Consider the following 21,567-nt stretch of genomic DNA (forward strand, 5'->3'; position numbering starts at 1 on the left):
CTTCATAATGCATACTAATCTATCTTTGTTTGGTAATCTCTTTTATCCTTGTTGATATTAAAATGAATAGGGGATTGTTAGACCATTTTAATATCTTTTATTTATTTTTTTATTTTTTGGCGACATTTTGTCTTGTTCATGAATATATATATATATATATATATATATTTGTGACTTTTTATTTTGTTCATGAATGGAGATTAATTGAAAGGTCATAGGCTTGGTGGTGAGTTAATACTTTGAGGTTTTGGGACTCCCTTTTCTCTAGTTTAATAGTCATTATTTTTTGCTGTAATTTGTAAGGTCCTAGTGGCCTATAAAGTGTTCCTCTCGTCTACTCTTTTCTAACCAACTATTTTTTACACTTAAGAGATTAATAGACAAAGAAGTGTGTTTTTTCTTGGTGGAGCTTTGGGTTCGCCATCTTGTGCAGAGTTGGCCTGAACTATATAGCATGTGGTCTAGTTATTATATCTTCAAGGGGATAAGTCATAGTTTAATAACTGATGTATCGGTATTTGGGTTCTTCCTACTGCAGTGGGTTTGATCTCCTTAAAGAAAATGAAATATTTGTGTCTCAACCTAATCTATTTGTATCTCATTTTCTTTGTATTATTTATTAATAAAATATAATTTTTTGAATATTTTCAACGACACAACTCAAATTGAACAAAGTTATAAACCATTAAAATTGAAATTTTAGATCCATACATAGGAAACGCAAACCATTTGAGTCTAAAATTTTAGTTCCATACCATAGGAAAAGCACTTTGGGAATGTGTATATAGTAACACTCCCCATTTATGTATAGGCCCTGTTTGGTAAAACTTAAAAGCAACTTATTTTAGCTTTTGACTTAATTTAAGCTATTTGGTTGTGTTTGGTACAACTTAATTGATCAAATTATAGCTTTAAAAAAGCTATTTTCAACTCATTTGTAGAAGTTGCTCCGAGCATGCTTATGGACTTATAGCTTAAGCGCGCAGCTGTTCACGGGTCATGAAATGACTAAAATGCCCCTCCAAAATTTCAACAATTACAAAATGGCCACTATATAAACCCTCTTGTTGCCCTAGCCTGCTCCTCTCCTCACACTCCTCTTCTCATTTCCTCTCTTGGCGACACTGAAGACGATCCTCCACAACAGCCGATCGAACTCCTCCACATCTCCAACACAGCTGATCGAACTCCTCAACATCTCCAAGATCAGCTGATCGAACTCCTTCCGTCCTTGTTTCCGTTGATCTGCACCAAAAAGGTAAGAGTTCATGCATTTTTGTTTGTGATATATATATATATATATGTATACACACATCGAGTTAGGGTTTACAGACAAAGACCAGATCGCACTCCATTCCTCTCTTCGCTTTCTTCTTCTTCTCCGATTTGCATAATCTTCAGTGCATCTATTGGGTTAATTAATAATTATAATCGTCAGTGCATCTATTAGGATGATTGAACTTAAGATTGATAGTTTGCATATATTGTGTCAATTCATTTAATTGGCAATAGTGTGATCTAGTGGGCTAATTAATAATTATTAATATAAAAGTATTGATTTGTTCCCCTGCCCATGTTTATGATCATTTATGGTAAAGATTAACATATCTGAAAATAGTATTGATGAGTTTGATGAGTTCAAATGTAACTATTGTTGTGAAGTTTGATGAATTTGTTACTATTGTTGTGAAGTTTGTCCAACCTTCACTATTTTTGTTACTATTTTTACTATTGAGTTTGCTTTATGGTAAAGATTAACATATCTGAAAATAATATTGTTACTATTGAGTTTGCTTCATGAAGTTTGTTACTATTTTTTTTATAGATTGTTAATCTGTGATACAATCCTGAAAAGACTATTAGGATCAACTCATTACTAAAACTGCTTGATTATTGTTCTATGATAGATTGTTAATCTGTGATACTATTCTTTCTTTGTTTTATGTGTGAATTGAAACTGTGTTTATGATTCCATTTTGATGAACCTTGTTAGTATTGTTTGTGTGTTCATGAAAGACAGCATTTTGTGCAATGAGCATTGGGAAATTTTATGAATTGGAGTGCAGTATATGCACAACATTGTGGCATTTTAGGCCTTGAAGGTATAACTTGGCTAATTCAAGAAGACTATGTGACACATACAAGATGGTTATAATAAAAATGAAATTACAAAACACATTAAAGGTCAATTTTCTTTATTTTTTATTGTCATCTTTAGTGAACTTTATTAAAATTTGGTGTATTTTTGTTTAATTTTTATTTTTAAGACATTCTAATCTAGAAGGATCTAAAATTAAACAATATCAAAAGAAATTTAAAAATTCACAAATAAGTCATTTAACCATAACTGAAGTAACAAATTTGATCTCTCCAACAATTCGGACAAATTTGAAGAAATTCATATTGTGGCTCCAAACCCTCTCCATTTACATAAAAAAAACTCTTCAATGCTAAAAATAACCTCATTTTTTCCTTTTTGGTTGAAGAAAATAGCCTTCGGGAACCAACCTTAAGAGCATCTGTTGTTGTTCCTTGGAAGCATTTCACATGAACCAACCTTGAGGACAAACCGTAGTTCACATCTAATAGCATTTCATATCTAATACCATCACATACATTTACTACATCAACACCCATTGATCCTAACATATAAACAATAGGATGGATGTGGTTTAGCCCCCCTGCCTTGTATTAAACATACATTTTTGATAACTAACGAGTTGAATCTGGGAATTTATTCTGGGAATTCATCCTAATTAATGCAGAGGCATGTTATCCTCTAGTAACTATTATTCCGGTACTGAGACATTGAACTTGAGGTATGAGGCTTTGAAATGTGAGTGTGGTGTAAGAGCTGTCATAAGGGTTATCGAATCGGACAAGCCATCAAAAGGAAGACTATATGTCATTTGTGACAAGAGAAATTGTCAATTTTGAAGATGATGTACCACAAAATCTGTGATGATGTTAGAGAGGCAAAGGAACGAGGCAAATCTTTATCAAAATCAAAACATCGAGACTGTAGGACTAAAAGTCAAGAACCAAATGCTTGAGCAATCCTTAGCATTCATGAAGCAGCTTGTTGTGGGTTTGCTCACAATTTGTATTGTTCTGTCAGTTGCATTACTTTTCAAATGATTGTAGGTGGCTTTTAGATTAGGTGTTTTTGTGCTAAGTGTAATAGAAAGAACGTTCGGAGTTTGGAAAGTAAGATGGCCAATGATAAAGGATATCCCACCAAATTACAAGTGGCCGACCCAAGTCAAACTTATTTGTGCAACAATGGCAATTCATAATTTTATCCGACGAAGTAAGTTCCGCGATATTCCATTTGACTCTTATGATAGATTCACAGATTATGTGCCTAATGAAGAGAAAGGATCTTCGTCTCAACAAGCACGCCATGGAAATGATGTTGCATGTGATGACAACGAAATGGAAGTGAGGAGACATAATATTTGTATGTCAATTTGCAGACAAAATTAGAAGTTCTGTAAATATCTATGAAGTTTTATTTTTCTTAATAGTAATTTATTGTATTTTTATTGCAATGACATTTTTTTGTTTCCTTGTCAACTCAATATTATTACAAAATAAATAAATAAATAAATAAAAATTGAGGAATGTACCAAATTATGTACTAATTAATCAACTTCCATTAATGAAATACTTTTTTCAAAATTTAAAGAGAAGAAAATTACAAAAATTACAAATTTTCTGTTCATAAGGGCAAAAATGACAATTACACAGCAAAAAGTTATTTTACAGCATATTTACCAAACACTACTCTGCTGCTTAAATCTATAATCCCACAGCTACACCAAACAGGTTACCAGCTTATACTCACAGCTATAAGCTATAATCTGTTAAGTTATATAATCTATAATCACTTTGTCACAGCTCTACCAAACATGATCATAGTATGTTTCTACACAAAAGCACTCATGAGTAATGTTATAATAATAAAAAATGCTATGAAGTATAAATAATTTATTAAATTTTTTATTAAAATCTCTCACATTAATGTTAAACCCACACAAATCTATATATATGTGAATCTCATATTCATGTAAAAGATTTGGTAAAAAATTTAATGGATTATCTCTAGCATAACTCTAAAAAATTGTTAAAAAGTCAAAAAATCAATAAATATTAAAAAAAAAAGTCATAGATTCATTTAGATTCACTCTATTTTTTGTATGTCTTTTAAATTTTTAGACACACTTAACATAAATACACTTAAAAAGTATAATTTTTGTAAAAAAAATCTTTAAAAAATTCACTAAATACCAAAAAATACAAAAAAATATATATATAAAAATTCAATATATTTTTCATATTTTTGTGCATTTATTATTTTTTAAAAATATTTTTTCACAAATATTTTACTTTTTAGATACATCTAAGTAAAGTGCATCTAAAAAAGTTTTTTAAAAAATTAAAATTTTAAAAATATTCACTAAAAACAAAAAAATACGAAAAATAAAAAATTTAATTTTCAAAAAACTGAATTTAGAAAACTAAAAAAAATAATAAAATCTAAAAAGTCACTAAAAAATCCTATTTCCAAACAACCCCTCAAACTTTTTATTTCATCAAAGGGTGAGAGAAATGGTAAGACCTCATAATTTTTTTTTTGGTAGTGAGTAAAACCTCACAATTCAAGTACCGCAATTTTGTAAAAATTTAATTTATAAGTCTCAATCTTTTTCTTTCACGTGGTTCACTGGCCCTGTTTGGTAAAGCTGTGGGAAACTGCTTATAGCTTATGCCTAAACAGCTTATAGCTTATAACTTTCAGCTTAAGCTGATTTCCAGCTTATTCTTAAAGCATCTCCTGCCCCACTCAAAGAATAAGCTGTTTTCTGACTTCCACAAAGCTATAAGCTATAAGCTATAAGCTAAACCAAACACATCAAAATAGCTTAAATTAAGCTGAAAGCTGAAATAAGCTGAAATAAGCTGAAATTAAGCTGTACCAAACAGGGCCACTATAGTTAGATTTTGAAAAAAACTATGCTACCGTAAATCTGGAGTTGGGTTATTCAGTAAGTTGGATAAGTTTTGGCCATTCAACCTTGCATGATCCTTCATTCTTGAGTTTCTCAAATTTATTAATAATAATGCTATACTTATTGTATTGTTATAGTATATTACGGCCTATTTTGGAAAATAGGTTAAAAGTCAATTTTTTGTTTTTATTTTTTTTGAAAAAACATACAAAATATAATAGAGAGATGATATGGCTTAAAAAAATTAAAAAGTCAAAAAAAACTAACTTTTAACCAACTTATCAACTATGAAGCACGGATACTTCAAAAAGGGTGGCGTATCCGTATCGGATACTTATCGGATACCGATACTCCTCGGATACTCGCGGATACGTATCAGATACTTCTTAAAAGTATCGGATACTTCTTAATTAATATTTTATTAATTTTGAAGTATCGGATACTTAATTTTGAAGTATCGGATACTCGAAGTTATATATTACTTATAATATTTTGTTTAGTTCTTTCATAAGAGGAATATAGTGAGAGCTTAAGTAATAGAATTTGTCAAATTGATGTATCCTTGTTGTCTCTCTCACTTCTCTCTCGCTTTCTCACTCTCTCACGTTTCGTCTCTCTGCTCCCATTCTTTTTTTGGTGTTGGCATGTAAGGATGATGTTTAATTTGCATTTGCATTTGCATTTGCTTTTGCTTTTGCTTTTGCTTTTAGTTTTGGATGTTTTATGAATGTTTAAGCACTTTTAGGTTAATAGGAATCCCTCTCTTTATTTATTAATTTACTTCAAGTTTTATTTTCATGCATATTACATTATTAAAATCACAAAAAAAAAAAAAAAAAATTATGAATGTATCCCCGCTGTACCCGTATCATACTTTTTCAAACTTTGACATATCGCCATATCCACATCCCCATATCGCCATTTTCGTATCTGTGCTTCCTAGGCTATCATTGATGACTTAAAAAAGTATATTTGCTGAAATTTTTATTTAAGAATGGTTTTTTTGGCTTTGGCTTTAGCTAAGGTCTTGTGATATTCACTGATGAAGAAGAACAAATTGAAGCTATTGACCTTGAAGACTCTTAGTTTTGTAGGAATCTTTCTTCTTTATCAAGTTGTCTTTTGCTTTAAGTTTTATTTTTATGCATACTGCATTACTAAAAATTGTTAAAATAATATTTTTTACGAACGTATCCCCGCCGTACCCGTATCTTAGTTTTTCAAATTTTGTTGTATCGCCGTATCGTATCGTATCCGTATCCGTATCCCGTATCCGTATCCGTGCTTCCTAGCTTATCAAAGTAGGCCTATATGTAACCATTTTATTTGTCATATAACATTAATGTAATGAGTTTGACTACTATTATCTCTAATGCAATACTGACGAATATCTTGATAGTAAGATAAAATGATAAAAATATTTAATTATTATAGAGTTATGTTAGAGGTTCTAAATAATCGATCAAATTTTTTACCAAACCTCTGGGACCACACTTATATGAAAGGTTTGATAAAAAATTTCATAAATTATTTAAGATCTATAACATTTTTCATTTTTTAACTTTTAGGTTACTTTATGTAGTTCCCAAACAACTCATGACACCAATAAATTAAATTTTTACAAAATTGCAATACTTAAATTATGAATTTCTACTATTTTTCTCATCCTTCGATATATACCCTTAATCAATTTTTTTTCTAGTCTATATCATTGTTTTGGCTTTTAGATGTGTGATAGTGAAAATAACAACGTCCTGTAAAATCTACACAAGAAATACGTGATAAACACCACCAATGATCAACTAAATGATGGAACCAACTTCCACTTTTTTGTTCTCCAAACTAGTCTAACAAGTTATTTAATTACTCCATGAAAACATGGCACTTTTGACCTCTCTCTCTCTCTCTCTCTCTCTCTCTCTCTCTCTCTCTCTCTCTCGGGATTATCGTGTAAACTATAATTTGTGAAGCTTTTTGTGCTAGTCTTTTTGCTACAATCTCATCTTTTCGTCTACCCTTTGGCGATCAACGCAATGAACCTTTCCAGCAAAACCAGCGTTCAGAGCATTGGAGCCATGGTTGTTGGAGACATACAACTTTCGTCTATACGAGGTTCAACTCTCATAGAATTTATCTAATTCATTGCTCTATAGTGTTGTAGCATGGGATGTATCTTTTCTTTCTGATCAACTATGGATAACGAGAACCAAAAGCCGATAACTAGGAGGTTCCAGCAGTGGTTTAAGAGGAAGTACAAGAGACCTGACCCATTTTTTCTGGGTGAAGTTACAGGTTTCATAACTAATCTCATATTCCCTCTTTTCCAATTCTTTTTTTTTTTTTTTTTAAAAAAAAAACTAATAATTTGGTTACAGATTGGGCTGAAGATGAAGGTGACAATGACTTGGACGATGTTTTTGATATGTCAATGGACGATGATCCATACGTATCAAACCATGAATTAAGGTGAGATCTAACTTCTCAGCATATCTTTGTCAAAAAGATTAGACAATCTAGACAAATGTTTTGGTTTATGAGTAGTTACAATATATATCGTGTATTCCAGAGTCTTTGTGGGTACTTGGAATGTTGCTGGAAGATCTCCGGTAGGGAGTTTGGCTGTAGATGTGGATGAATGGCTAAATCTAAAAGACGCAGCTGACATTTATGTTCTTGGGTATGTAAAATTAAGGTCCATAATCTCTTTGTTTGCCTAGATGAATCAAAGAAATGTTATTCAACAGCTGCAAAACTTGTTTTGTTTTTTGCAGTTTTCAAGAGATTGTTCCCTTAATAGCTAAAAATGTAATTGGAGCAGAAGACCCAACAGAAGCAACAAACTGGAACCTGCTGATTGGGAAAACTCTCGAAGACAAATACGGGTGCCCTTGGTTAACACCTCTGTTGAATCCAATAACGAGCGACGATCATCAATATCCTGCAGTTTCTGACACCGAAAGAAGATTAAGTGTTAGCAGCCAAGCTACGACTCCAATAAGAAGTCAGCCAAGGTTCCTACAGAGTAGATACAAGCTCATGGCAAGCAAGAAGATGGTTGGAGTCTTCGTAACAGTGTGGATGAAGAGGGAATTGCTTACGAGGTATTGCGTGTCAAGTGTGAAAGTTTGTTCGGTGGCTTGTGGTATCATGGGTTATTTGGGAAACAAAGGATCAGTTACAGTAAGCATGTCAATTGAAGGAACTAGTTTTTGCTTCGTTGCTGCCCACTTGGCTTCTGGTGAGAAGAAAGGGGATGAAGGGCGAAGGAATTACCAAGTGTCAGAGATTTTTAGGCGAACTTCTTTCCCTCGACTCCCTCAAGACGGCAATAATTTTCATCCTCTCACCATCTTAGGACATGAGTAAGTTTCCCTTCCAACACCTATACGTTATATAAACAAAAATAAGAGCAATTTTTTTTTTTGGTAGATTCTAAATCATTCCATAATATAACAAAACTTTTAACCCAGATTCATAATATAACAAGGATTTGGGATGACCAGACCTAAATACAAGAAGAATAAAAGTGGGTGGATTTTTTAGTAAATAGGTTGAAATTTGCTCTTTACTGATGAATCTAATATGTTGTACAACAGTAGGATATTCTGGTTTGGGGATCTAAACTATAGGCTATGTTTGGAAGACAACTTAGCCAGGCAACTGATAAAGAAACAAGACTGGAGTGCACTTCAAGAGTTTGATCAGCTACGAAAGGAACTATACGATGGTGGAGTATTCCAAGGTTGGAAAGAAGGAAACCTCGAGTTTGCTCCTACCTACAAGTATTCTTCATCAAATTGCAATCACTACTCGGGTGGTCTTTCAAATAGAGCAGGAGAAAAGCAACGAACTCCAGCATGGTATAGTTACTCAACAGTGATCTTTGTAAATGATGCTTATTACTATCATATCACCTGCTTTGGGCTGTGTTCTACATAAAAATTTTAGGACTAGCCTAGGGCCTAAATCTACAGCTCACTTGACTTTTGCATTTGGGGGTTTCTTAGGGTGTACTTCATTCCCACATGGTAGAATGAACTAATATTTCTCTATCTTGTTGTAGATTTTTACTTCATAGCACCATGAAAATAGGAATAAGATGAGATATTGTTGGTGGCGGCAGGTGTGACAGGATTTTGTGGTATGGTAAAGGAGTGAAGCAACTTTCCTATTTTCGAGGTGAGAGTAAGTTCTCAGATCATCGGCCTGTCTCTGCTCTTTTCTCGACACAAATTGAAGTTGCGAAGTCAACAAATCCAAGGGTCATTCCTTTCCAACCAATTATTACCACCATAAATCCTCCCAACCAAACTGTAAGCACCGTACGATCATATCAGAATTTTATAAGACATTCAGTTTGTGCTCTCCTTCTAATTGACACAATTTCAGTGAACAGTTCTTAATGTATAATCATTGTAACAACAGGGGCAGGGCAAGGGTAAAGAAGAGGCCACGTCTACGTTGCTCTCATTGATTGCGGAGGATATAGAAGCATTGCCAAGTCACGAGCAAAAGCTGTAAATCAAACAGGAGATCGATGTTTCAAATGGCATTAAACTAGTTATAACTTGTACTCTTGAAAGCAGGCCTGTGGAGCATAAATTTGAAATCTTCTCCCTTTCCCATTTATGTCTGGCCCTCTTTTTTTGCTTGTGACTTGAATATTTAAGTTGGATTTATAGTTGGAAGGATTTAGGGTGGGTGCTATCCCTTATAAGCACAACACCGTGTTGTGAGTTTTTTAAGGCGTGTCTCAAATTTATTTTAATTATCCGAACCATTCATAATATAGGGTTTGTTCAAAAGATCATCAATGAAAAAATTCAAATTAATTAGACATTTGTAACCCACTCCAAATCCTAGAAAGTACAATTGATAATAAGGCAAATGTGCCTATCATTTATTTAATATTACAATGTGATTACCTCAAGTATAGTAAAGTTCTAAGCATTTTTATAAATTCCCAGGAGACATGAGCTCAACAGAAGATGAGTAATGCATTAAAACTCAACAACAACAACAACAACAACAACAACGAGAATAGAAACAAAAAAAGTTCTAGACAAGTAAGGTTACCTCAAGTATCATAAAGATCTAACCATTTTTATGTAATGCACAAGCTATTTTCTCTTGAAATTTCCTGCATCAGCAAGTAAATGGGCTCCAAATTAGTAACTACCATGGCACGCATTATACTACAACCAGCCTGTTAATAATAGGGGCATCGGTCCAGGAAAAATGCACCTCACAATGCTTTGAGCTTTTTCATATATACTGCACAAAATCCTTATATTATTTTAACCTGTCTTGTATTAATTTGGTGTATTCACTAGAACTACAGTAATCATCAGGACCATGCCATAAAGTATGGGCTGATATTTGCCAAAGAACAATATATTTCCTTCTATCTAGTAATTATGTGTCGTTTCCAATCATATAATGAAGTCGAAGAGAAACAATAGACAACGAGGGTAAGATACCTCAGTCTAAATCAGATCTAGCAAATAGAGAATTCCTAGCATGGGATTATTGTTATTTCAACATAAATCACTTGAAGAAATTCAATCAAAACTAGTCAAATTGTGAATAAATCAACTGAAACCTAATCATATTTTGACAAATTCTGAGTTTGGTTCCGATAAATTTGAGCGAGCGATCGATCGATCATATGAATTTGAGAGAACAAAACCTGTTGATAGAGTTTGGAAAAAAGCTTCGTTCGCAGCCAATTCAACATCGTAACCCTTAAGTTCGTGCTCGGTAGTTTCTTTGAGACGCTTGGCATCTTCAAGTTCAAGATTTCTCGGTGGCGAAATCGCGAATTGAGGTTAAAAGCTGCTTCTGTGGATCAATTCCTGCCATGGATTTGGAGAATTCTCTTCTGTTTCCCGCCTTCTTCTTTACAGCTTTAAAACGTTGATGATAGATTCAAATCGAGTGAAGACCTCAAATTTTCTTCTCTTCGTACCACGTGCAATGTTATATATATTAAAATAATATATATATATATATATATATATTATACACCGACAATGCTACGTAACTCAAATTTTGTGACTCAAAAGTGGCTTAAATGGCCAAAACGACGTCGTTTTGAGTACAGAACAACATAAAAATGGCCAAAACGACGTCGTTTTGGCCATTTGAGCCACATTTGAGCCACAAAATTTGAGTTACGAGACATTTTCCATTATACACAGCCTAAATAAATTTTAAATTCAAGATTAATATATTTATTACTTAAATAACTTAATATTATGATATTAAATTTTTTAAGTGTAATGCTGTTTCAAGTAATGATTTGAACGCGAAAAATGCTTGGGAGCACTAATTAGTGCTCCCACTAATTAGGTGACAGTGGGTCCCGTCAGTAGTGATGTGATGTTTTGGTCTTGAAGTTGTATTTTTTTTTTTTTTTACTTTTTTAATGCATTAGTGCTATTAGTGATGGTGTTTTTAGAGGAATGAATCATTCTTGTTTAAACGCGTTCGATTTTTATTTGGGCCAGAAGGTGATTTAAGTTGGACTGGAGTCAATTCGACCACAAATTTGGGGAATTTTGGGTGACGCGGCCTAGCTTGGTGGGCTATATTGGTAGGCCCATTTTGGTGGGCTATTGGGTTGGGAAAATCATCAAACTTGACTAAATCGTAAATACACTTCTTATGTTTATTTAAAGTTAGTATAATTACTCATGCACAGGTATAAATAAATAATTAAAAATTTATTTTTAAAATTAAATAATAATCTAAAAAATTTATCTATAATATTTAGTAAAAACGAAACGATTTAGAATTAATTAAATTTTAGGTTGTGTTTGGTGGAATTTTTTAAACATGATTCTACAACATAATTTGAGTGTTCTGTTTGTTTGTTTATAATTTTCAAAAATTGATTCCACATTTACTTTTCAAAACACGTCTACCCGGTCATTATTCCGGACGTCCGGCTAGTTGATCAAAAGAGTATTCGTGTTTTTTTTTTTGGCATCTGTTATTTTTATATTTTAAATAAAAAATATTTTGGAAATTTTTTAAAAAAAAATTATGAGTTTTGAATAGAATTTTGAGTTGTGTGTTTGGCTATGAGTTGTAAATTTTTAAATCAAATATCATATGTCACATCACTCAATTAAAAACTCTTTTCAAAACTCATAACCAAACAAATTTTTCACACTCAAATCGTAATTCAAAACTCACAAACTCAAAATACAATTCTATTTTCAAATCATAATTCTAAATTTCTACCAAATGCAACCTTATTTATTTTTATCACAGTTACATATAAGTTTTTTTTTTTTTATTCCTATGTCATTAATTATGTGCTATAAATTCTTAATAACAAATATATGTCATAATTTAATTGGTAAAAATTATAAATAAATTACAAAAATTATATTTATGGTCAAATGTAAATACATTTCATCTTATAAGTTACGTAAATTTAATTTATCATATGATAGTGGTAAATTATACTTGTCAACATATTAATTTTTTCATATTTTGTAAAGTCTAACAATTTATCTAGCATCAAAATTATAATTTGTCTTATGTTATAAGATTTATGTAAAAATGAATTAGGATTCACTTGTGAAAATTTGGGCTTAACATTAGATTTACGCTAATTTGTCTTTTACCTAGTTATTAAAAATGATCTTGATATATTTCCAACTTATGTGAATCATTTGACCTATTTATTTATTAATTTAGTAAATAAATATTTATAAGTATTTTTTATAATAAAAATAAAAAATATGAACATATTTTATGCATACTTATTAGAAATTTTGAACTTAGTTTAAAAATATATATATATATATATATATTTATTTTAATACAATTAAATGAATAGTTATATATATTTAAATATGAAAAAATTATCTAAGATAGAGCCATCTTAAATTGTAAGTCATATTATAGTCCTAATAAATTTAAATTATATTATAGTTTATTAGTTTGTGATTGATATAAGCTAATTTGGGAGTTCTAATATTGGATTAAATACTAAAAAGCAGTCAAGAAAATTTACTTAGAGTCGATTTTTTTTGCTAATAATTCTTGATTTAAGTATAGTCCTTGGAGAATCATCTAATTCATGTCCAATCCATAAGTTAGTAAACTCACCTATTTATTTAATTTTTAATTAGTAAATATATTTTTTTAAAAAATTATATCAAAAATATGAAATATATACATATTTGTTTCGTATATTTATTAACAATTTTTAAATTAATTAATAAATTATGTATTTATTCTTAAAATGATAAATTAGGGGTGAGCATCGTCCGAATTGGACCGAATTTGGATAAAACCAGGACCAATCCGTTATCTACGGTTCCTAAAAAATTGGAACCAATCCGAACCAATCCATTTAAATACGGATTGGATCGGTTTAGGACCACGGATTCACATAATTAAATAACAAAAATATATTTATAACACTTTAATTTTATAAAAATATAAACATAGCGTTATATTAGTTCCACAATAGCAACATATTTTTCTATAATAGCGGCATACTGTTCTAAAATTTAAACAACCATAAGAAAATTAGTTTCACTATAAGTATTTAAACCATTACAAATTAAAACTAAAAACCAACAAACAAAGTAATAAAAGAAGATATTATAAGGTTTTAGGTTTGAGTTTAGATTTTATATAGAATTAAGAGAAGATACTATGGGGGAGGATGTATAATAAAAATATAGACTATTTGTATACGGTTCGGATCGGTTCCAATCCGGAACTGTGGGGTTCAATTCGGAACCAATCCGTAAACTACGGATTTTTAATTCTTCAATCCGGAACCGAACCACGGATTCAAAAAACCAATCCAAACCTATCGGATTGGACTGGACTGGATCGGATTACGAATTTCACGGATCACTTGCTCAGCACTATGATAAATTACATTCGTAGTCCCCATATTTTAGCTCCTGTATTATTTTTGTCCTTGCAATTTAGATTTAGAAAAATTCTTGAGACCCCCACAACCTTTTTTGGATCTCCACCATTGATGTATGTATGAAACCCACTCATGTATGTGTGGGGCTCACACCATCAATGATGGAGATTCAAAGGGGGTTGTGGGGGTCTCTAAAACATGAGAGTCTCAATCATTATTGTTTAATTTATTCAATTTTGACTCTAGAGTTATAATATTGTCTCAATTTTGTCCAATTGCTATAATTACTATTTTTTTTTTTATATTTAAAATACGCACATGAATGGCATCTGTTATATTTTTATAGACAGAATTATAAACTTATTCAATTCAGTAAGTTAATCTCAACCAATCAATACCTATTTTCTTTCAAAAATCTTAACCAGCATTATCAATTTGACCATATTAACACAAGGGTAAATTACAAATACATCTCCTAAGATTTAATTAAAATACGAATCACCTCCTGCGGTTTTGAAAATTACATTCCACTCCCTGAGGTTTCTAATTTCATAACAAATCACCATTTTATTAATAAATTATCAAATCAATTAACAGTTTGTAATTTTATTATTATATAGGAAAGCAATTATGAATTACACTTTTTTAGTTAATTCTGTTAAATAAAAAATTTTAATAAGGGGATATTTGTAATTTTTCAAACCACAGGAGGCAATCTATATTTTAAGCAAATCTCATGAGGTATATTTGTAATTTACCCTTAACACAAAATCTAAAATTAAGGGTCAAAATCAAACTAATTGAAATTACAATGACCAAATTGACACAAGAGATAAAATGCCAGAACTATCAATATAATATACCCTTCTTAAAATATGTCTAATCAATATTGCTATATATTTATATATGAAAAACTATTTAAAATCAAATCAGGTTATAACCTAAATAAAAAATTGATGACTTATTAAAAATATTTAATAATTATAAATTTAAAGTTGATCAATTTTTCGTTTAAATTTTTTCATAATATAATTAGGTTGTTTGATAATTATAATTTATAATTCCAATTTTCTTTGTATTTTTTTAAAAAATATTTTAAAATTATATATAATTACAATTTCTTTTGAACTTTCCTTGTCAATCTCAAATTAGTTATAACTTGAATTTGGTTAAAATTTATTTTTGACTTCTCATCTACTAAAACTAACACTGAACATAATAGTGTGTTTGGTTTCAGTTTTCTGAAAATTGAATTTTTTATTTTTTATGTTTTTTTATTTTTAGTGAATATTTTTAAAAATTTTAAACATTTTTTTTACTTTTTTAGATGCACCTTACTTAGATGTGTCTAAAAAGTAAAATATTTATGAAAAAATATTTTAAAAAATTAATAAATACACAAAAATATGAAAAATATACTGAATTTTCATTTTTTTTTATATTTTTGGTATTTAGTTAATTATTTAAAGATTTTTTTTCATGAAAATTATACTTATTTAGTGTATTCGTGTTAGGTGTGTCTAAAAAAAAATTGCTTAAAATATTTTAAAAAATTAGTAAAAACAAAAAAAAATATGAAAAATAAGAAAGTAAAATTTTTCTGAAAAGTATTTTCAAAAAACTGGAATCAAATATGATTGTAACAAATAAATAAAGAAATTTATTATCAATAATAATAATAACAAAACATATTTTTATTTATCATGTGATGTCTTACCACTACATTGATAATGGACATTAATAATAAAACTCATTACAATAATACAACAATAATACATTAGATGACAAGTAACATATGATCACAATAATTTTTTATAGTTACACAAAAGTACCCAAAATTATATATAAAAATAATAATACATGGTCCATATTCAATTTTTATATAGTGAAATTCACACTTAATCTCAACCATATATTAGTTTTCTAAATTAATTTCATCACTCAAACTATCTACTATTCTTTTAAGTAATATTCACATTTTTAAAACTCACCCAAACAATAGTCTGGCCAATCGAGCTCGTCATCGTCCTTGTTGTTATTGTTGTTGTTGCATGCTTACCACCTCCACTAACTATTGTGCAACTCTGGTCTAATTTTTTTATCTTTGCAAATTTAAAAAGAGAATGTTGGAAAAATAAAAAGGTACAGTTAGAGTTTTAAAGAGTTAAAAAAAAAAGGAAAAAAAAATGTGTGGTTTTAGTTTTTCTTATTCCATATATGGGAGATAATTTTTTTTTTAAATCCATAAATTATAAAACAGTATTCATTATTTAAAATTTTATTTATTGATGGATAAGTCAATTAAATGTTTTTAATTTTTTACAAATAAAAAAATTGAAGTTTTGTTTAAAAAATAAAAAAAAAAATGGCCAAATCGTAAAGAACAATGTAAGACGTCGTATTCTGTAAAAATCTCGTAATTGTATCATGAATTTACATATATCAAAAGAATAATAACAATAATATAAAGAATAAAAAATAAAATAAAAGTCCTACAAATATATAAAAAAATTACACAAACATCCACCAATAAAAATAAAAATAAAACTTGAAATGAACTCCCAAGATAAAGATAGGTAAACATATATAACTTTATTATCAATTTAGTTGGGAAAAAAAAAGTCATATAGAGAAAAAAAAATACTTACATGAAAATAGAAATCTTTTTTTAAAAAAAAAAACACAAACACAAACACAAACAAATTTGAAATAAGTTTGAACTATTGGCAAAGAAAAAAAGAGACTAACTTTTACACCATTACATTTGGAGCGGAGTTGGCTGGGTTGGATAAAAATATCAAATGCTGGATATTTTAAGAAGAGAATTGTATGAATTTTTAATTTGGTTGGTTTTTTAAAGTTTTAAATTTTATATTATTCTCGAAAATGGTGGGAGTGGGGTGATGGTGATTTATTATATTGTTTTGAAATTTAAAATTTAAAATCGTCGATAATTAGAGCCTCCTTTTTTTGGGCAAATTACATATACCCCCTCGAGGTTTGGCCAAATTACAAATACCCCCTGAGGTTTGAGAAATTACAAATTCCCCCCTCAATGCTATATTTGCATAACAAATTATGGGATAATTTGTTATGAAATTTAAACCTCAGGGGGCAAATTGTTATGAAAATACAAACTTTAAGGGGCGTGATGTAATTTTTGAAACCTCAGGGGGATATCTGTATTTTAGCCAAACCTCAAGGGGTATATGTAATTTGCCCCTTTTTTTTTGTGCGTTTTTATATTTTAGTTTTTTGACTTGAGGTAACCAATAGATTTTTTATTTATTTATTTAAAAATTAACAAATTAACAAAATTAGTTTAAAAATAAATACATATGATCACAATCATTTTGTTATAGTTATACAAAAGTATCTAAAATTATATATATAAAAAATAATATATGATAATGTTGTACAAATTATGCAATTAAATAAAACAAATAGATATTCCATATTTAATCAATTAAACTACAGAATATGAAACATGATTAATAGAAAGATATATGGAACCAAAATAATGAAAGACAAGGAATCAAACAGAAGCCTGTGTGGTATCACAATCTCCTTAAAACTAAGGATGTAAGAAAAATCAAAAAAACTGACTAAACCGATCGAACCGGCCATATTTGGTCGGTTTTTTAATACTAATCAGTCTGTTCGATTTTGGAAATTAATTTTTTTCGATTTTCGGTTCGGTACCGATTTTGATATACTATACACCGATTTGCACCGAAACCGACCGAATATATTTACATATATTACATATATAATGAATAACATTGCCTTAGTATTTATTAATTTGTTTCTTAGATTATATTTTATTTCTAATTCTAATTCAGTAAAAGTTTCAAGCCTTAGTATTTATTAATTTTGTTGCTTGTATTTTTGTGAATGGTTAGATTAGATATGGTTAAAATTGTGTACAAATGGCTAATTTAATATTTTTATAAAAATTATTTATTATACTACAAATTTAAGAAATGACTTAATTTTGAAAGTACTTAAACCGATTAAACTGCATTGAGCCGAACCGTTTGAATTGGTGCGGTTTGATAAAAATTTAGTCTGTATTGGTTTTCAATATACTAAAATTGACATTATCGGTTCGGTGCAAAATTTCACCTAAACACCAACCATCCCGAACCGATTACATCCATACTTAAAACAAATTAGCTGTTTTACCATGGGTGTTAGAGGTATGTCAACTTCTATCTTTCAGGATACGACGGTTTAGACCGATTAACGCAGAAGCACCTTCTATTAACTTTGACAAATCAACAATGGCAGCACTCTCTCATACATGAAAAATAAAATTATAAAAGAAAACTTTAAACACAAAAAGAGAGCAAACTTTCTGGTGTAGAAGAATGAAGGAGAGGGTCTCTTTTTATACAGGGAGAGAGGAAAGGCTCCTGCAATAAATGCAGGTTTAATTTTGCAGAACTCCCAAGACATAAATTGCAAAATTGATGGTTTTAATCCATCATGAATACAAAGGAGTTATCAGGCTTTATACACGTTTATTATGTATAATCCTACAATCATCTTTCCCAATACCTTTTTCGTAAGGCTTTAACAAGTCAATTTCTCATTCAAATCTTAGTGATTTTTTTCATTCTTTTTGTGGTGTAAAGATTTTATTACAAAGTTTAGAATCCCACCTCAATTAATGATTGAGACCTACTTTAATTTCACATTAAAGTCACCATAAAACCATTTTTTTCAACAGATTCATATTCAATTTTTATATAGTAAAATTCACACTTTAAATAAATTTCAACCACATATTAGTTTTCTAAATTAATTCATCACCAAAACTATCTACTATTCTTTTAAGTAATATTCACATTTTCAAAACTTACCAAACAACACTTTGGCCGAACTCATCATCATCCTTATCGTTGCTATACTCACCGCCTCTACTAACTACTATGCAACTCTAATATAGTTTTTTATCTTTACAAATATAAAAAGACGATGTTGGGAAAATAAAAAGGTATCATTAAAGTTTTAAAGAGTTAAAAATAAAAAATAAAAAAATACGTAATTTTAGGTTTTCTTATTCTATATATGAGTGTTAATTTTTTTTTTAAAATCCATAAATTATGGAACAATGTTCATTATTTAAAATTTTATTTATTGGCAAGTCAAATAAATGTTTTTAATTTTTTAGAAATAAAAAAATTGAAGATTTTGTTTAAGAAATTTTAAAAAATGACCAAATCACAAAGAATAATAGAAGACGCCATATTCTATTAGGAAAAAAAACTCACAACTATATTATCAATTTACATATATCAAATGAAATAATTACAACAATATAAAAAATACACAACATCCACCTCCCCCCCCCCAAAAAAAAAGCTTCAAATTAGCTCTCATAACAAAGATAGTTAAACAGATATATATTTATTATCAATTTAGTTGGAAAAAAAAGATACATTGGAACAAAAAAGTCATGTAGGAAAACAAAAAAAATACTCACACGAAAATAGAAATTTACCGAAAAATAAAATAAAATAAAAACAACCAAACTTGAAATAAGTTTGGATTATTGGCAACAACAATGATTCATCCCACTAAAAACATCACCACTAATAGCACTAATGCATTAAAAAAATAAAAAAAATAAAAAAAAATTACAACTCCAAGACCAAAACATCACATCATTCATGGCGGGACCCACTGCCACCTAATTAGTGGGAGCACTAATTAGTGCTCCCAAGCATTTTTCTATTGGCAAAGACAGAGACTAACCTTTGTATCATTACATTTGGACAGGAGTTGGCCAAGCTGAAAAAAAAGATAAAATATTGAGTATTCTAAAGAAAGAATTGTATTGAATTTTTAATTTGATTGAAATTTTAAGGTTTTAGATTTATATTATTTTTGGAAAGGGTGAGGGTGGCTTACCATATTATTTTGAATTTTGAAATTTAAAATTATAGATAATTAGTGTCTTTATTGTTTTTTTATTTGAATTGTTTTGATTAACGTTAATTTTGAAAAGAGTGAGGGTGACTTGTCATACTGTTTTAAATTTTAAAATTCAAAATCGTAGATAATTAGAGCCTTTTTTTTTGTTTTTGGTTTTTTTACTTAAGGAACTAACCAAGGGCCCGTTTGTTTTGGGAGATAGAATGGAGGGGATTGATAGTGAGGGGATTAATAGTGAGGGGATTGTTAGTGAGGGGATTGATAGTGAGGGGATTAATAGTGAGGGGATTGATAGTGAGGGGATTAATAATGAGGAATTGTTAAATTATTTTTATATAAAATAATAAAACAAATAAAAAAATATAAAAAATTAAACATTATATTTAAAAAAAAATTCCCAATATATAAAAAATAAAAAAATTTCTAATCCCCTCACTATTTTCTAATACCATCTCTACCTCCTCCTTACCAATCCCCCTTCCAAGGGTATTAGCAATACCAAGGGACTAATAGTCCCAACCCTTTCTCTGCAAACAAACAGGGACTTTAGTAATACCTTGGTATTACTAGTCCCAATACCCTCCCTATAGCCCAAAACAAACGGGGCCCAATAGAATTAAAAAAAAAAATTTCTTTAAAAATTAACAATTTAACAAAATTAGTTTGAGAGTTTGGAGCTCCCACAATCAATGTTATTAAAAACTCCATTTTTCCTTATTTAACTTTTTTTTTTCCGATTCAAAATTTTCCTTAATAACAATATTAATAAAAAAATAAAAATTTTAACTACTTTCTTATATAATAATAAAACTATCTAAATTATTAATTGAAATATACTTATGACATCATTAAAAATTATTAATTGAATTGATTATTTATTAATAAAATGAGTCATTTATTATACAATTAGAAACATAAAGGGGTGAAACGTAATTTTCAAAACTACATGAAATAATTTTTATTTTAAACAAATTTCAAGAAATGTATATATATTTTACCCATTTTTTCAATCTGCTACAATTCATCTATTTCCAAGTTTGATAGATTGGTTGAACATTTTGATATATTCAAAGCGATGGGTTAAGTGGGTTGAACGGATTAGAAAAAAAAAGTATGAAAGAAAACCAATGATCATAAATTACTAAATAAAAGTTCTATGTTTTTTTTTTGTTTTTTTTTTTTATTTTTTATCTTTCAATCACACATAACCCTTCCCAGACTAAACTACAAAGTGAGTTAAAAATAAAATAAAATAAAGAAACTACAAAGATAATTTTTTTCGTGGTGCTACATGCACCAATTACTATACACACTAGTGTACCAATTAGTGTTATGATATTATTATTGATCACATTTATCATACAAGTTACAAATATCCAAACCATACAAATGATGCCACATTATCTGTTAGTACACTAGTGTGTTCATTAATTAGTACATATAGTATTATTCTAAGCAAAAATGCTAGAGGTCCCAAAAATTCTACCAAAAGTTTTACCAAATGTCTCACATGGGTGTGGGACCCACATGGGACCCACATTGTGTGGGTTCCACACCCATGTGAGACATTTGGTAAAACTTTTGGTAGAATATTTGGGATCTCTAGCATTACTCTTATTCTAAGTCGTATATTTTGATGGTTTTAAAATAACAATAAAAATTTAAAAAAATAAAAATTGCTAGGGTTAGGTTTTCTTTTAGAGGATTTTA

The 21,567-nt window shown here is 29.4% G+C and overlaps 1 protein-coding gene and 1 long non-coding RNA gene across 4 annotated transcripts; one reads left to right on the plus strand and one right to left on the minus strand.

Moving 5' to 3' along the window:
* Window positions 1–817: 817 nt before the first annotated feature.
* LOC145789929 (uncharacterized) lies at window positions 818–10,977 on the minus strand. Of its 2 annotated transcripts, XR_014328427.1 has the most exons (3): window positions 10,702–10,936; window positions 10,089–10,152; window positions 818–1,245 (listed from the first exon to the last, which is right to left on the minus strand). It is a non-coding gene; the product is annotated as an uncharacterized LOC145789929 (long non-coding RNA). The 2 variants fall into 2 exon arrangements; XR_014328426.1 differs by lacking the exon at window positions 818–1,245 and having other exon boundaries at window positions 9,807–10,152; window positions 10,702–10,977.
* Window positions 6,852–9,732, plus strand: LOC114296791 (type I inositol polyphosphate 5-phosphatase 8). 2 transcript variants are annotated; one of them, XR_014328425.1, is made up of 7 exons: window positions 6,852–7,304; window positions 7,388–7,478; window positions 7,579–7,689; window positions 7,784–8,374; window positions 8,609–8,872; window positions 9,076–9,325; window positions 9,438–9,732. XR_014328425.1 is itself a non-coding variant. In XM_028241118.2 (7 exons), exons 1-7 carry the CDS (start codon window positions 7,205–7,207, stop codon window positions 9,531–9,533), a joined length of 1,443 nt encoding a protein of 480 aa, XP_028096919.2. In that variant the 5' UTR covers window positions 6,878–7,204; the 3' UTR covers window positions 9,534–9,732. The 2 variants fall into 2 exon arrangements, 1 of the variants encoding a protein (XP_028096919.2); XM_028241118.2 differs by having other exon boundaries at window positions 6,878–7,304; window positions 9,136–9,325.
* Window positions 10,978–21,567: the final 10,590 nt, after the last annotated feature.

This window comes from Camellia sinensis, chromosome 4 (genome assembly GCF_055761805.1).
Source record: "Camellia sinensis isolate YWXY chromosome 4, ASM5576180v1, whole genome shotgun sequence".
In the NCBI taxonomy this organism is placed as follows: Eukaryota; Viridiplantae; Streptophyta; class Magnoliopsida; order Ericales; family Theaceae; genus Camellia; species Camellia sinensis.

Excerpts from the sequence above, each read along its gene's own strand:
- LOC114296791 (XM_028241118.2), top strand. The coding sequence starts at position 7,205 with ATGGATAACGAGAACCAAAAGCCGATAACTAGGAGGTTCCAGCAGTGG. Across the intron at positions 8,375-8,608 it reads CTCACCATCTTAGGACATGA|TAGGATATTCTGGTTTGGGG; the intron begins GTAAGTTTCCCT and ends GTTGTACAACAG. Across the intron at positions 9,326-9,437 it reads TAAATCCTCCCAACCAAACT|GGGCAGGGCAAGGGTAAAGA; the intron begins GTAAGCACCGTA and ends TTGTAACAACAG.